At 36.9% G+C, this 16834-nt stretch overlaps 1 protein-coding gene across 1 annotated transcript; it reads left to right on the top strand.

Moving 5' to 3' along the window:
* The first annotated feature begins 3005 nt into the window (after positions 1 to 3005).
* On the top strand, positions 3006 to 16767 carry LOC107081836 (CMP-N-acetylneuraminate-beta-galactosamide-alpha-2,3-sialyltransferase 1-like). The gene is made up of 7 exons (XM_015370154.1): positions 3006 to 3071; positions 3332 to 3983; positions 4073 to 4269; positions 4350 to 4529; positions 8127 to 8172; positions 8251 to 8370; positions 13205 to 16767. Exons 2-7 carry the CDS (start codon positions 3369 to 3371, stop codon positions 13370 to 13372), a joined length of 1326 nt encoding a protein of 441 aa, XP_015225640.1. The 5' UTR covers positions 3006 to 3071; positions 3332 to 3368; the 3' UTR covers positions 13373 to 16767.
* Positions 16768 to 16834: the final 67 nt, after the last annotated feature.

Here is a 16834-nt window from a genome sequence, read left to right as displayed (position 1 = left end):
CATTTTAGACCACTTTGATTTTACTTTGGAGAATCTTTTGGCAATTAATCTATTAAGATTTGGAACACAACCTCAAAACATTGCAAATTATTATCTGAATCCTTAGTTTAAGTATTTTTAATACAAATTCAATTTAATTGAAACAGCTGAAATAATTTTCAAAATCTGAAAAAAAAAACTGCTAACAAATTCAAATGAATTAGAATTATCCTGAAAATGAAATAAGCCTTATAAAATCTACTAATTTTACTCACCTTTCAAATATTTATTATGAGTATTTGATATTGTTATTGTATTGTTCTTATGTATTAGTATTGGTTTCTTCTCCAGTACCTCTTAGGCTATCTGATCTATCTGATCTTCTCTGTAAACCTTGTTCTGATTCAACTTCAGCTCTGGATACTCCCTCACGGACACTGTTTCCTCCTTATCGTCGGTTGGCTTCAGCTCGTCATCCTGGAAGTGGCCCTGGCCGCAAGGGTTGGACAATCCTCCTATCGGATTCTCCTCTTTCCCCTGTGATTGGACTGAACTCATAACCAGGTGAGTGAATTTTTGCTCCTAGTAGTGATCAGCCTGATATTCTTAGCCCCTGGGCTGAGTTTTCATTCCCGCAAGGAAATCCGCCCCGCTGATGACCAGCCGCTTGTTAAATTAAGCTTGTTTGAAAATCATTAATCTGTTTGCTTTGAATATTAGTTCCAAGGTTTCAAGGTCGTGACAGAATCTGTTCAATGTTGCGGATCCATCAGCAGACAGATCATGCCGCAAGGACACTTAAGAAAAAAAATTCTTGAACATCTGCATAATCAAGCTTCGGCTGCCTCTGTTCCTTCCCACTCTGTTATGAACCATGTCTGTTTAGCCCTGAATTGTACAGGGGAGATCCAGGGCAGTGCCGGGCTTTTTTAACCTGGTGCGAAACTTCCAATTGCAGCCCTCCGCATTTCCGTCTGATCTAGCCAAGGTGGCTTATGTGTTTTATGTTATTTTACCTCACAGTGCCAGTTTAAGCAATCCTCTAGGAGGAACCATTATAAAGTCCTGCTACCAGCACAAAATCCCTCCCATCTCTAAATACTGTATTCACTAAAAACAGCAAGCTGAATCGTGCTTACGTCCAGTTCAAGTGAGGAGGTTATTAGTCTGACAGCATCTCACAGCAACATACCTTTAATGTTAATTTCAGTTCTACATCTCTGTACCTTAAAAATGTTTTGTTTCACCTATTTTATTCATTTTTTCTTTACTAAAGTAACCTAAAAGGCTTTTTTTTATTTACTCAGTGAATATTTAATACAGTTGGCACAATCAATAGTAAAACTATGAAATAGAAATTACTCCTTAACTCAACATTGGGGGAGTGTTTTCCTGGTGCGTTAGAGCAGTGTGCTTGTGCTCTGAGAAGGTTGGAAGTACCCGGTTTGATCCCCACAACCTTCATTCTGGGTGTCTGAGCACGGCTCTTAACCCCACTCTGCTCCCCAGGCGCCGCACAATGGCAGCCCACTGCTCCCCAATGGTTTTCCGTCTGTTTGGTCCAAACAAATATGTCTAAATTTGCCTAAATGCCTAAATTTCTCCAATGTGAGATTTAAAGTTTAATTGTATTATCAATTATAACATATTGCAAAACAGCTATCACAACACTGAAGCTCAGCCAAAAGTTTGCTACAGGGTCTTAAGCAGGTTTATATTGGTGCAGAAGAGAACATTGTTAAGCATGATTGAGTACGGCATTTTTCCGGCTGTTTTAGTGTCTTTGCTGCCAGTCCTGCTTTGCCATGTTAACCATGTCTCTCACCTCTCTATGCCTCCTACGCTCAAACTGAACTGACATAGCTTTTGTTTAACAAAGTTCTCTGTTTAACTAAGTTGTCTTTGTTTGTGGATGTTCCTCCCATGCCCCCTGGTGTCCAGTCAACCCTTCAAGCCTTTTAAGAACCTTTTTGGTCAGGTCTTCGTCTCTCCTCTCTGACCCCTCCTTCGAACCCTACCATCTCCATTTCTTCCATAACCCTAATCTAACAGATTATAACGTGCAGTGATTTATGAACTCAACTTTTAGACAGAAAGTTGTTAAGAGAAAATTGTTGCATATGTTTTTTCACCTCTAAAGTCCCCTTATTGTTGTGCCTACATCCACTTCAAATAAATATAAAAGTAGTTCAAGACACTGCAAACAGACAGACAGACAGACAGATAATATAATAGCTTTTTTTTCTCTTAAACAAGCTGATAGATAATGTACAGCTTCTTTTGGAAAAAAAACAAAAAAAAAAAACACTCCAGATTAAGGCACACAGTCAATGTTTATCTTAAATACAATTATTTTTGTGGACACAAACTTACTTAAACCAACAATTACATTTGGAGGTAAAGCTGTTATACAGTAGGAAGTACATATTGCAGTTGGTAAAAACTTTAAAAAGGTTTATCCGCTTGAGAAGACTGTTTCTTTTGACTTATGTACATTATGTTTAGGTTTGATGATGAGCATCCTCTTGTGGGCTGCTATGCAATTACAAAGCAAAATTGAGGTAAGCCGGAAATAGTGACTGAAGAAGGAAATAGTTAACGGGCACAGGAACAAATTCCTCCTGCATCTTCATAGACACAGAGAAAGACAGCTTTACCACTATTGTATCACCCCCTCAGGAAATGACAGCTTCTCAGCTTCACTTTGTTTTGTGCAATGGGCTATAACATATCACTCTTTTTTCTTCAACTTATCTCCCTCTATCTTCCACTCTTCACTAAAAAAAGATTGTTACACTGTACCCTCACAAAATAATCATTCATTCATCTACAACCCTAAAAATAAATTGCTGCAGTTCCGATTTTTGAGGCTGTAGAGAATGATTTAACAGTTTCAATTGCTGAACCAAAGCCTATTCTCTTGCTTAGTCTCACTTTTTTTTTACATAGAGAAACCACACCTCTTCACATATGACTCTTCACCAGTACCTTTCGTATCTACTTTTACTTCCTGAATATCAAATACACTTACTGTACTGATGACTATTGTGAGCAAAGGATAGCTGGAGCAGAGAAATATACCTTCTAATCAGGTATGATTTAATTCTAATAAAAATGAATTTATCTTAACTTATTGAAGCTATGTGTACCTCAGGACAATATTAACAGATTGTTATTGTATTGTATTGTATTCATCCTGTCCATGCGCAAGCAACCTTATTGTCTAATTTAGGTGTAAGTTAGTTAATAAATTCTGAAATAATTAATTTCCTTTTTTTACAATTTTCACAAATGTTAACAAAGTAACATTATTTTTTGCTCTTCTTTTTTTTTCTCCCCAAACTTTCTGCAGACAGAAACTCATTCATACTGAAAAATCAGCGGTCCAAATGATATTAAAAGCGAAAGTATGTATAATTCTCTTAGCTATAACTACTGCAGGTGTTTTCTTTACGTTAAATTTCAGAGAAGGGGTTTCGTTTGAGGACATAAGGTTTCAATACAAGGTTACAATACGAAAAGAGCAACATTTCTCCAACAGTATAAAGGACGAAAACCCACTAAATAGATATGTCCAGGACGAAAACTTACAAGATAAAATTGTACAGGACAACATACAGGACAAAAATACACAGGATGAAAGCTTAAAGGACAAAAATGTTAAGGACAGAAGTGTACAGGATGGAAGCTTAAAGGACAAAAACGTACAGGACAACAATACACAGGACAAAAAAACACAGGGTGGAAGCTTAAAGGACAACAATGTTAAGGACAAAAGTGAACAGGACAACATACAGGCCAAAATAAAAAAGGATGGAAGCTTACGAGACAAAAATATACGGGACGAAAATGTCCTAATTAAGAGCACACAGGGCAACCAATGTGGTTGTAAGAAATGTTTTTCCAAAGATGATAAGTTGCTCATGAGTTGTTTCAATCCTTCAATTGAACCATTTTTGTCTGTGAACACCAAGCTTTCTGAGAATGTTTTCCAGTGGTGGAAGGTAAGCTAATACCACAAAACATTTTCTCCCCTTTTTTCAAGTTTTTCTTTTAAACCCTAACAGAATAATGTTTTTGGTGTGTGTAACAGCGCATACAGTATGAAAGACGCGACTTCAGTTACTACAAAGCAACAGTGGCCAAGCTGTTTACGATGTTTCCGTCCATTCCTGATCTTGGAAAGCCTAGCCCAGGCAAATGTAGGACTTGTGCTGTCGTGGGGAATTCTGTAAATTTGAAAGGTTCAGGTTACGGACCTTTGATTGATCATCATGATATCATTATAAGGTACAGGTCCAATTCTGCATTTTTAAAATCCACTTCAAATCCATTAAGCAGCAAACTAATTATCATACTTTGCTATTCAGAATGAACGCTGGTCCAACCAAAGGCTACGAGAAAGACGTTGGGACCAGAACCACTCATCATGTCATGTATCCAGAGAGCGCTGTAGATTTGGATAATTCAACTCATCTTGTAGTGTTTGCTTTTAAAATACAGGATCTGGAGTGGTCCACTAAGGCCTTGACCACAGGATTTTATGTAAAGTAAGTTTTTTTTTTTTTTTTTTTGGCTACAATTTTTTTTGTGTTCTGGTTTCCATCTCAGTTACTGTACATCACAAAAAAACAGAACGATAGAAAAAAACAACCACATTTAAAGATATATTTTTAACAGTACATCCAATTGCAACATATGGGGTAATACATGCATTTCCTGTTTTTTTTTTGTTTTTGTTTTTTTGCTTTTAAATACTATGTGATTAAACAGGAAGCGGAAACGTGAACCAATAATTGTGAAAATATGTTTTTTTCCCTTTATTAGACAGAAGGGTTTCAAAAAACTGCATTTTAACGGGTTTCACAACAAGTTGAACATGTTGCCCTAGATACAATACAGACCAAAAGTTTGAACACACCTTCTTATTCAAAGAGTTTTCTTTATTTTCATAACTATGAAAATTGTAGATTCACAATGAAAGCATCAAAACTATGAATTAACACATGCAGAATTATTTACTTAACAAGAAAGTGTGAAACAACTGAAAATATGTCTTATATTCCAGGTTCTTCAAAGTAGCCACCTTTTGCTTTGATTACTAAGGGGTAGTCACCTTAAATGGTCTTCCAACAGTCTTGAAGGAGTTCCCAGAGATGCTAACCACTTGTTGGCCCTTTTGCCTTTACTTTGCAGTCCAGCTCACCCCAAACCATCTCTATTGGGTTCAGGTCAGGTGATTTTGGAGGCCAGGTCATCTGGCGCAGCACCCTATCACTCTCCTTCTTGGTCAAATAGCCCTTACACAGCCTGGAGATGTGTTTGGGGTCATTGTCCTGTTGAAAACTAAATGGTCCAACTAAACGCAAACCGGATGGAATAGCATGCTGCCGCAAGTTGCTGTCATAGCCATGCTGGTTCAGTATGCCTTCAATTTTGAATAAATACCCAACACTGTCACCAACAAAGAACCCATCACACCTCCTCCTCCATGCTTCACAGTGGTAATAAGGCATTTAGAGTCCATCCTCTTCTGCTTGTTGCCTGCCCTTAGCAGTGGTTTCCTAGCAGCTATTTTACCACGATGGCCTGATTAACAGAGTCTCCTCTTAACACTTGTTCTAGAGATGTGTCTACCGCTAGAACTCTGTGTGGCATTGACCTGGTCTCTAACCTGAGCTGCTAATGACCTGCAATTTTTTGAGGCTGGTGACTCGGATTAACTTATTCTCCAAAGCAGAGGTGACTCTTGGTCTTCCTTTCCTGGGGCGGTCCTCATGTGAACCAGTTTCTTTGCAGCATTTGATGGTTTTTGCGACTGCACTTGGGGACACTTTCAAAGTTTTGCCAATTTTTCGGACTGACTGACCTTCATTACTTGGCTGCTTTTTTCTTGCCATGATACAAATTCTAACAGCTGTGTATCCATCTGACTTCTGCACAACACAACTGATGGTCCCAACCCTATTTGTAAAGAAAGAAATCCCACTTATTAAACCAGACAGGCTACACCTGTGAAGCGAAGACCATTTGAGTTGACTTCCTCTTGAAGCTGATCAAGAGAATGCCAAGATTGTGCGAAGCAGTAATCAAAGAAAAAGGTGGCTACTTTAAAGAACTTGGAAGACATTTTTTCAGTTTTTTGAAACTTTTTTGTTAAGTATATAATTCCACATGTGTTAGATCATAGTTTGGAAGTCTTTAGTGTGAATCTACAATTTTCATAGTCATGAAAATAGAGAAAGCTATTTAAATGAGAAGATGTGTCCAAACACTTAGTCTGTACTGTATGTCTTAATTTATATCTTCCTATTAACTTACCTTTTGTGATACATAAAAACTCACAATTTCTTCTAAAAGGATGTATCGTTTGTTGCATTTTTTACCAAAGGTAGCCAGCGTATGCGTTGAATGCTCATAAACATCTACTGTAATTAATATAACACTTTAAAACGGGCAGTGATTTTTTAACTTCAACTTTTAACAGAAAGAAAGTTGTTAAAGAAAATGTTTTTATCTCTAGTTGTTGCATACGTTCTTTTCATCTCTGATTTCCACTTATTGTTGTGATTAAATCTGAAATTGGTTATTTTTATTTTACTGATGGGATAGAAGTATTAAAACTAAGGCTAAATGCATTTTTAACAGATTGTATGATTAATTCAAAACATTCAATTCGAATAAATATTATGGAAGTTATTTTTTCACCTGTGCAATGCATGCTGGGTTGCTGACGTGGTTAGGTCATCTACTGTTTACTTAATTAGCTGGAGCTAACACCATAAGCAAAGGCTAACATGGCATCCAAACAAATCGTAAGATATTGATCTTACGATTTTTTTGGATTAATATTTGTTTAAAGTGACATAAAAACATCTTTCAGTTGTTGTAACACATATACAGTAGTAGCCATTCAAAATGTCCTCACTATCCTTGATGGGCCCTTGGCCAGTCCTTGGCTGGTCCACCTTCAATTCCTTATTCAAAATCAATATTTGTGCTAAAATATTCTTTCTGTCATGATATGTGGACATTAAGATCTAAAGAGAAGCTTCATCTCCTGCTCAGACTCTGTAATTCAGTAAAAGGGTGGAGTCAGAGTAAAAAAAATATGCAAGATGACACCACTTCAGTGGCAGGAAGTTGGAGGGGATTTGCAGGGAAGTGGGCTGCCATTGGTCTGCCATTTTCCTGTAAAGGGTCATTTTGAATGGCTCCTACTGTAACAACAAATATTTGAAAAAATCTTTTGATGCTAACCCTAAACAGCCTTGGTTAGAAACTGGAGCTCTTAGTAACAAAGCTCTCCATCTTAGCATCTCTTAGCAACAGCTGCCAACTCCCTTTGGTTCTCCTCATCTTCATTCCTCTACCAATTTCAAGGCCTTCCACTTCAAACGGAGGCTTAACATTACATTTTTTTTTCTTTGTTTTTTACCTGAGCTTTCATTCGTGTGAGAATTTGAGCCCCCAAAGTGTATCCTGCATTGTGCAGTACACAGAGGCTAAAGAGGAGTGATTAGATCCTCACATCCTGGCCAGGAATGGTTCAGCTGGATGAAAATGATATGTTTGACATTACTTTGGCTCTCTGATTTACTTAAACATTGTGTAATCCACATTTGCAAAGAAGGGATCTCTTCTTCTTCTCTGTCTTTATTTCCCGATAGACGAGTCTGACCAGCATATTTTCGGTTGTAAAGTGTGAGCAATTTGATCACATTACAGCATCAGGACAGTACAGTGTGAAAACAGATATCATGAACTGTGAACTTTTTAACTCTGCGGTTTCGTCCTACACTTTGAGGTGTAGCCAAGTACAAAGATTAAAAATATTTTATAGTGTATGCCCAGCTTAAAGAATGTCATAACCACCTTGTATGCTTTATATCTAAAGCTTAAATTCTAGCCAGACTTCAATTGGATTCACACTTTAGTCAAGTGCCATCTTAACTGCTAAAAGAGAAAATGTGAACAAATTGGAAAAGTTAAAGCCTTGACACATTCCAATTGTTACAAACCGGGTCTTACATGTACTTCCTGCACTCAAATGTCCTAAGGCTGCATTAAATGGTCTACAAATGAACAAATCAGATCCCTGGACCCTGTGTATCTAATGTCACATTTTGTTAAACTCTTCTGAACAGGACATCTAGGAAAGTAACACCAAAAATAAAAGCTAATAAAGATTTGGTAAGTATGAGGTTGAATGTAATTAACAATTTTGAATACAAATGCGATCATTCAATAAATCTGAGTCCTTTTTAACAGGTGATGGTGGTCAATCCAGCTTTTATGAAGTACGTCCATGAGGTTTGGATGAAAAGGAGGGGAACGTATCCATCCACCGGTTTTATGACTCTGGTTCTTGCTCTTCACGTATGCGATGAGGTGAGCCCAACTTATCCTCCAGATAATGATCAAGTTTCTTATGATCGTAGTAGAACATCTTTATCAGGGTCTTTAAAAAAATTTGTTAATCCTGGTAATGTCTATTAAGCCTTTTGCCTAAGGTCAAGTTACATTTAAGAAAAAAATGTTCGAATATAGAATTGCCATAAATTATTATTATTATATTGAGTTTTTATCAACAAGTTGATGAACTTTTATAGCTTTCAGAATCACCTTTAAGTCGTAGGGAAACGGCTGTTCCAACCGTTGCATTTCGGAATTCTCCTGAGTGGTGCATGAATTTACACCTGTGAATGAAGTGAACGTGATTGGTCGTTTATCAAGAGGGCGGTATTGTTAAGGCGGAAGGTTCGCAAGCAAGTTTGATTGTGGCTGTTTTCGCGGAAGCATCTTGCTTAACAGTTAGAAACTTAGTGTTCCATTGGGACCAAGTAGCACTAAATTGGTGACTTAGCAACCACACTGTCAAGGAACGCTATGGACAGAGGAAACATGCAAGAGGAGGAGAGTATTGTGTTGGAGATCGTGGATGGGTCTCCTTCGTCATACATTTATTATTTAGAGGAAGAAAGCGAGGACGAAGATGTTGTGGAAGAGGACGCCAGGGCGGCAGAAGCTTGGTTTGGTGTAGAAGGCTTACAGCCGTACGTCTTTGAGCCCTTGCCTCGCAACGCTGCCAGTTCTGTTAGCTAAACGCCTGCTGAAGACACAGACGTCCATCCCCGTCAACACTGGGACAGAACTCAATGGGAAAGGAAATCATTTTTATTTCTTATTTCAAGCGTTGCGTATATTAGCTGAGACATATGAATCAAGATGCTATGACTGAAAAATTTTGATTGACATATGACCGTTGATATATGATTGGCCGAATTTAGATGTACAAGCTGACATATAACTAACTGGCCTGCATAAGATAACGAGAAAAACCCCCACAGATTTTAAGGCAGGATTTTTTTTCAGAAATTTTCTGCTACATGATTTTGTCTGATAAAGAGTACATTTATATTCATGTTTAAGCCAGATCTGACATTTAAATGTGATTTTCCTACAACTTTAAGCTGTAATTTTCTTTTTGCTTTCTCATTTGGTTGTTCGCCCATTATTTTTTACTGCATTGGTATTCAACATTAGGGTTTGGAAATAATAGGGTTAATTAGCTCCATTCAATGTCTCACCAACGCCTTTCGATGAGTTAAGTCCTGGACTTCAACTGCGAAGTCTACTGTGTCGTAGTGACTTTCCTGCAGGAGAGCCAATGGCCTCATTTTGTTGTAGCAGACAATGCTGTAGAAAATTAGTTTAGGATATTCTGAATGGGCAACACTTACCTGTATAGTAAGATCACTAACTTTCACTCTTAAAATCTCATAGTGAAAAAAAACAGAAGCTTCAATTAAAGTTTTCTATAAGCCTGTAGGGGACACAAGGGGAATTTTTAACCAATACTCCTACATAAAAATGCCCCGTTTGCCTGTAAATTAAAACCGCATTCTGACCTAAAGGGTCTCAGCCCCACAAAAATCTGCTGGAGGGAGCAGTGTGATATAAGAACGTGTCTATCCATAACAGGGAATGTGTTTCAGAGCAAACAGGGCAATCAGGAAATCAAAGAAAAAGCATCTGTCATTGGCTGCTAAAGATAGCAAAGGATGTGGTACCACATCCTGTTCAACTGAAGTAGCTGCTGCGTTGGTTGTCAGCGGGAACAACCAACCTCTGAAATTTTTTTCTTTAAAAAGAAACTTGGGTATTTCGGTTTGTTCTTTTGAATTTTGTTCTTTTTAACTAATACCTATCTGCTTTGCATAAATTCAGTTTTTATTTAGTTGCTGGATTAATTCATAAAACTGTTTATTGATCCTTATTTCAGCTGTAGCCCATTTATTCACTGGTATTATTTTTAACAATAGGGTAACTTTAGATAACAATGGGGTTTACAGCAGGTTTGGTAAACACTGCTCAAAGCTCTGTGGGTAGAAATCTATGTGCAATGTTGGAACTGCCCACCAAAATAAATAGTTCTAGGTGGAGGATAGTGTATTATCTATTTTCACTGGAAGGCCACACACCTCTTTCTCTTACTGTTTGCTTTGTTGAAGGTTAGTGTTAAGTTAATCAGTTTAAAAAAATATTCATTACTTCAGATAATGACAACATTATCTTCATCGAAATACATAAAAAAAGAAATAAATTTGGAAATGCCTTTGTGGAAAATATAAGTACCTAAATCAAAAATGCCACATGTCACTTCCTTTCTTGGTTTTCATACGTCAACACCCTTTCTTGACAAACAGCAGATTTAACTGAGCTTTTTCTGCACTTTGTGAACTGCTGTTGCCTGCCACATGACTTGTGGGTGAAACATCAGGCAAAAAAAGCACAGTAAAGTGAAAGTCTTTTCACCGGTTTCACCAAAAGAGGTGTAAAATCCTTTTTAGTGATGAAATTGGGTGGAACTTGCCCTATGCAAGACCAACACATTCTCACTCCCAACTTGTCCCAAAACTGAACTGCAAATAAAATTCTAGCCATAAAGTGGCCGTTGGTACTGTATGGTAACATGTATATTAATGTTTTTAGGTTTAGAGGTTAGGGTAAGGCATGTGTTAAGGCTGGTTTATACCCAGAAATCAGGTTGTCTGTGTGTGTGTCGCAGTTACGCAGATATGCCCCCGCCCCGTCCGCTGACACTCTGCTGCACATCTCCGAAAGTGTAGGTGACCGCACACCGCAGGCCTTTGATTGGCCAAATCTACATCCGCTCTACACTATGTGTAATTCCTGTTTGGTACTTTACTGGCTTGTGTTGTTTGTTTGACCGCCATTGCGGAAAAAAACGTGTGAAAATAGACCAGCTAGAAGAGCAAGGTGGGCGAGAACGCTGGGACCGTTTTTCCACCTGCATCCCTGTTTTTCGCCCTCATGTCCCTCCGTTGTCGCATAAACTGGCCCCACTTCCTCACCGACTCTGTCGTATCTCTCTTGCTTTGTTGCGTGGAATAACGTAGTGCAGACCACGCTTCGATGTTGGGCATAAATCAAAAATATCTGCATCATACCTCCGACAAGCTCACTGTGACACACCGCTGCAGGAGTATAACCAGCCCTTTAGTGGAAGTATAACAGTTTAAAGCATCATGAACTGACATGCAGAGGACTTGACCAAGCATCAAATTTTGATGAGTTGGAAATGAGATTTCCATTAACCATCAAATTGAGCAAATTGTAATTAAATAGATAAATCCATTAAAAGAAAACACTGAAATTTGAAATGAATGTTACATTTGCGAAAGATACTGCTAAGGTGAAAGAGATAGATGACGAAGAGGATGTGATGGAGGAGGGGATAGATTTGAAGGATTTTAACTGAGTGCGGTCCGAGAGGTAGGATGTAAACCAGTCTAATAAAGTGTGCAGATGCCAATGGAAGATAGCCTGTTGAGGCGGTGGAGTGACAGATGGTATCAAAGGCGGCTCTCATGTCAAAATGGATGAGGATGGTGAGAATTCCAGAATCAGCTGTCATGAGAAAATCGTTGGTAATTTATTTTCTCAGTGCAGTTTCAGTGCTGTGGAAGGGGCGGAAATCAGACTGGAACAGGTAATTGTGGGATAGGCGACTATGGGCGAGGAGTTGGGAGTTTCCTGTTTATTAGAAGATTTTGGAGATGAAGGGTAGATTAGAGATCAGAGGGCAGTTGTTGAAGTTAGAGTGTACCAGGTTTTTTCGGTACCTTTTTCAAAATGGGGGTAATGGCAGCAATTTTGAAGGATGTAGGGACAGTTCCAGTGGTGCGAGATGAGTGAATAATGGCAGAAATTAGGGGGATCAGAGAAAGGAGGCAGTCTTTAATAAATTGTGTGTATGGGGGGTCAAGTTGACAGGTGGATGACTTGGATTTTTGGGTGAGTTCCCTGAATTGGAGCAAGGAAAATGGGTGTGTGGATTAGTGAGAGTTGGTTGAGATGCTGATGTTTTAGATTTTTTTAAATGAAGGACATGATGGAGTTGCAGAAAGAGGTTGTGTACAGATGAGGAGGGAGAAAGTGCTGTGATTGGGTGTGGTGTTAAGTAGGGACAAAGTGTTCTTCGAGTTTCCCTTATTGGCAGTGTTTATACTGGTGACGTAGTGTGTTTTGTTCCTGGCAATGGATTCCTTATAACATATTATGTGGTTGTGCATTTCTTTGTGAATAATGAGACCAGGTGTACTGTAAATTTGTTTAAGTTGCTGACTTTGGGCTTTGGGTGGAGAAAGAAAAGAAAGAGATCTTTTTTCAAACGGTGCAAGAGTATTAAGGATATTGCTTTAATGAGAAACCAGATCACCAGGGTTGGGTTGGTTGTGGTTGCCAACAAATTTATTGTTCCTTTAATCCCGAAATAAAATGAGGCGTGGTGTTTTAAGGTGTTGAGAGGAAGTTTCACTGTAAATGAGCAGAGAAAGAAATCAGTTATGGGGAGTTCATCAGCTGTGATGTCAAGAGTTTTGTGCAAACTAGTAATAGACATGCGGCTACTGCCTTAACAAGACTGTGATTACCTGTTAAAAACAGGTCAAAATTATGATGTATTTTGGATTTATTTTACTGATTGTAACTTTTTTTGACAGAAGGAGTTGTTATTGACTGACATGTGATTTGTACCTTCAATTAAATATGTATTTTTTGTTTCCCTTTGCGGTTTTCTCTAGTCATGAATCAAATTCTTGGAAAAAAGTAGATGATCAGCCTTATAATTAACACACAGGTTGGAGAATATTTTTTTTTTCAATTTAACAAATGTTTTTTTTCGTTTGTGTGTTCCCAGGTCGATGTGTTCGGATTCGGAGCCGACAGTAACAGGAACTGGAGCCATTACTTTGAGGTTTTAAAAAACAAAAAATATGGAACAGGACCTCATTCTGGAACAAATGAGTATAGAGTCCTAAAACAGCTGGCAAATGAAAAAACAGTCAAGCTTTATAAAGGATCATGATCTTTATCAGACTTTAAAAATGTCTTGGAACATTTTCCTTAACCAGAAATCCATCCAAAAAGCTAAACCAGTTATTTTTCTTCAAACGAATAATCCAGAAAGATAAAAAAAAAAAGAAATAATAAATAAACCTTGCAAGGCTTAAAACAAGCTAAAAAAGGTACTTTTTAATTTTTTTTTGCAGATAAATGGGCTTAGAAACTTCTGCAACATTGGTAACATAATTATCAAATTAGAGTGACACCAGCATCAGATCAACTGGTTAGAAAATGAACATATACTTACTACAAACCTTTGTTTTTGTTTTGCTCAAAGCTACTTGCGCTAAGTTTTATTATATTTTGATCAAGACCATTTTATTTTCTATTTCATATTCATATCCTCAAAGTTTTCCTAATATAAATAAATAAATAGAAAAAGAACAAAGAAAAAAAAATTATATATATATCTTGCTATATTTTTTTTTTTAGTTGCTAACTAAGACACTTTATTGTGCATTAAAATTATTATACATGTAAGCTGACTTTAAAACCAACATTTAACTTAACTCTAGTGATTTAAAACATACCACCTATTGGGATTCAGAGTTTCTCGTGTGGTAAGATGTGTTGAAATCTTTTGTTATGAGTTATTATCTGTAAAGTAATGAGCAGGTGCAGATTTCCACAGACAGGTTAATATGAAGTATACTTTGATTATCGTCTCATAAAACACTCATAAGTTCTGTGGATACTACAATGGTGATCAACGCAGGTTCCTCCTTGTTGGTTTACATAATAATTGCCTGTGAATGTCATTAAGTAGTAATCTCGTTTTACTAATTTAAGCGGTTATAATCTGCATCTCCTGAAGCTATTAAAATAGGTTATTATTTATTTTTTTACTAAAATAAAATAAAACTAAACACTAGAAATAGTTAAATAGAATTTCCTTCGTTATTTAGAATTCTTTTTTTCTACACATTTATCATCCTAATATGTTTACTTTCAATGCCTGTGTGAATTCTTAGAAGTTATAATGTTGGAAAAAGGTTTATAAAACCACTAATGTATAAGGATATTAATAGTTCAGTCTCCCTCTGTCTGAAGGAACAATCAAGAGTTGAAGTGCAAAGGGGAATCCAACAGGGTTGCCCCTTTATTATTTCTTTTAGCTGTAGAGTTATTGGCTCTATTTCTTAAGAATAGCTAAGGTATTGAACCATTAAATGCAATAACTGAGCTTGCTGATGATAGCAATGAAAAATAGATCTTATATATTATACATTTTAAATAGATATCCAAAGTTATAGATAAGATAACATGTTTTCTAGAGCCTCTGGATTATACTTAAATATATAAATATAAAGTTATCAATTAGGCACCTTATACGACATCCCAGGGAAAAAAGAATTAAGTGTGACCATAACAAAGGATTATAACTCAAAAGAAGATTTGAATATTTTGCCGGTCTTAAAGATAACTCGTTATTCCTGGCTACAAAGAGATATGTCAACATATGCAGGATTTTGATCAAAAGGGTGGAAGCTCCTCTCGATTAACATATCCAGCTTTCTCTTATATAATCACTTGCATTTGTGACATAGTGGTATCTTATGCGGGAGTTTTCCCCGCAACCAGTGATGGGGAAAACTCCTGCATCAGATTCAGGTTTGTGGGTTCAAATAGCGGCTCCAGATTACAATGTGTGCAAGAGACTTAAACTTTATCTGGGAAAGTGGCTTAAACTGTGTGTGAAGAGAACTGATGGTGGCCATGATAGTGTGTGAGTGGCAAGCATGCGTTTTGGTGTGTGAGTGTGTAAATTCAATCTTTGCAAGGTATCTCCTTTAAATCTCAACTATGACTCCTGTACTGTAATGTTAACGTCTCACCCTATTTCTCCTAATGAATATTAAGAGAATAAAATGAGAATATCTTGAGACAAAATAGATACTAAAATTAGGTCCAAATGAAAAACTAAACTATATCTCATGAGCCATAGCAGAACAAACTTTGAGTAGTGAAATTTTCCTCTGGGCAATTGCTAGGATAAGCTGAACTTTACTGTTTATTACTATTATAATCAGAGTAGCACATTTCTTCATGATATATGTCACGCACTATGGGAACAAAAACTAGGCGGTGGATTAAAGCTGGTTGACAGAAAATGCCAAATGCATTATAACAATCTTTGACTGGCGGTTAACTTTGGGCACCTGGACAAGGAGGTTGCAATGATACTTAACTGACTTCATTTTTACAAAACAGTATCCAGCTTTTTAATGAGTTTCTAGGTGTGTTTGAACCTTCTGTGACATAAAACCTCACCGTTGCCCTGGAGGTTGATGGCTGATGGGCTTGATTAAATTCTTCAATGAAATTTTTCAGGGCAGACAGGTTTGGGAACTTTGAAATTCTAGAACATACTCCGCCCTAGCTGCTATTGGAAATGCGATTGTCAAGATTTTGATCTTGATAATCCTCTTAATCAAACAATCAAAGTTGTTTTAATTATAAAATATTGAGTCATTTATTCCGTTAAAAGTACTGTCTTCTTAAAGAAATCGTGAGCTTTTGCGTCTAACAAGCAGCATAGCAGAGTAATAGTCAGATACTCAATCTACAGCTACATTTTGTTCGTCCTGTGACCTGTCGCATTTATCTACTTAATTCAATTCTTTAAAGTGGAACCAAGTTGTCTATGAAACGTCTGAAGCAGCTTTCTCTACCCTTTTGTAACAATGAAAATTCTTGATATTCATTCCCTCAACGGTTGCTCTGTAGAGCAGTTTAAAACCTAATACTTGTAATTTGTTACCTTGAGAATACTTCCTCATGAGTACCTGTCTAACACCACAAAGATAATGAGCCCATCCTACTAGTTTAATGTTACATGCTTGTCACTTTATAGCATAAAAAAAAAAAAAAAACACAGAGGTAACCAAGTTCTTGAACAGATCATTTTCCAATTTTTTTCTTATTTTCTAAACCCTGCTTCAATAAAAATGTTTGTTTAGAAAGAAGTCCAGTATTTAGATGTTCCTGGTGAATGAAGAGATGTCACTATTATCTTTTAGTGTGAATCATCATGCAGACGTAGATGGTTTTCCAAACCCTTTTCATATACATAGAAAATGTGTAGACATAGACAGTACATGAGAGACGCTGCATTATCCTCATTTATGGAAAGATGATTATTTATTCAACTGAATAGGTGTTTACACAGTGAGGGATTCTGCTTACTGTTCTTTTTTATGTCTTTTTTGTGTAGCAGAATTTTTTTCTACTTAAATCTTTAAAACGCTGTTACAGGTCAAATATTTATTCTTATAATAAAGCTATATTTAGTGTATTTTACCTTTTATTTCATGTATTTGAGTTATTCAAAACTACTTTGTTTTTCTTTCATTTTGTATCTGCAAACAAACAATTTCTCACAGTTGTTATTAAAGTCAATTTGTTTTTGTTGGGCTGATGTGTT

The sequence above is a fragment of the Cyprinodon variegatus genome, unplaced genomic scaffold (assembly GCF_000732505.1).
Source record: "Cyprinodon variegatus isolate N-32 unplaced genomic scaffold, C_variegatus-1.0 Scaffold42, whole genome shotgun sequence".
Lineage (NCBI taxonomy): Eukaryota > Metazoa > Chordata > Actinopteri > Cyprinodontiformes > Cyprinodontidae > Cyprinodon > Cyprinodon variegatus.
This window is presented reverse-complemented; position numbering and strand designations above follow the sequence as displayed.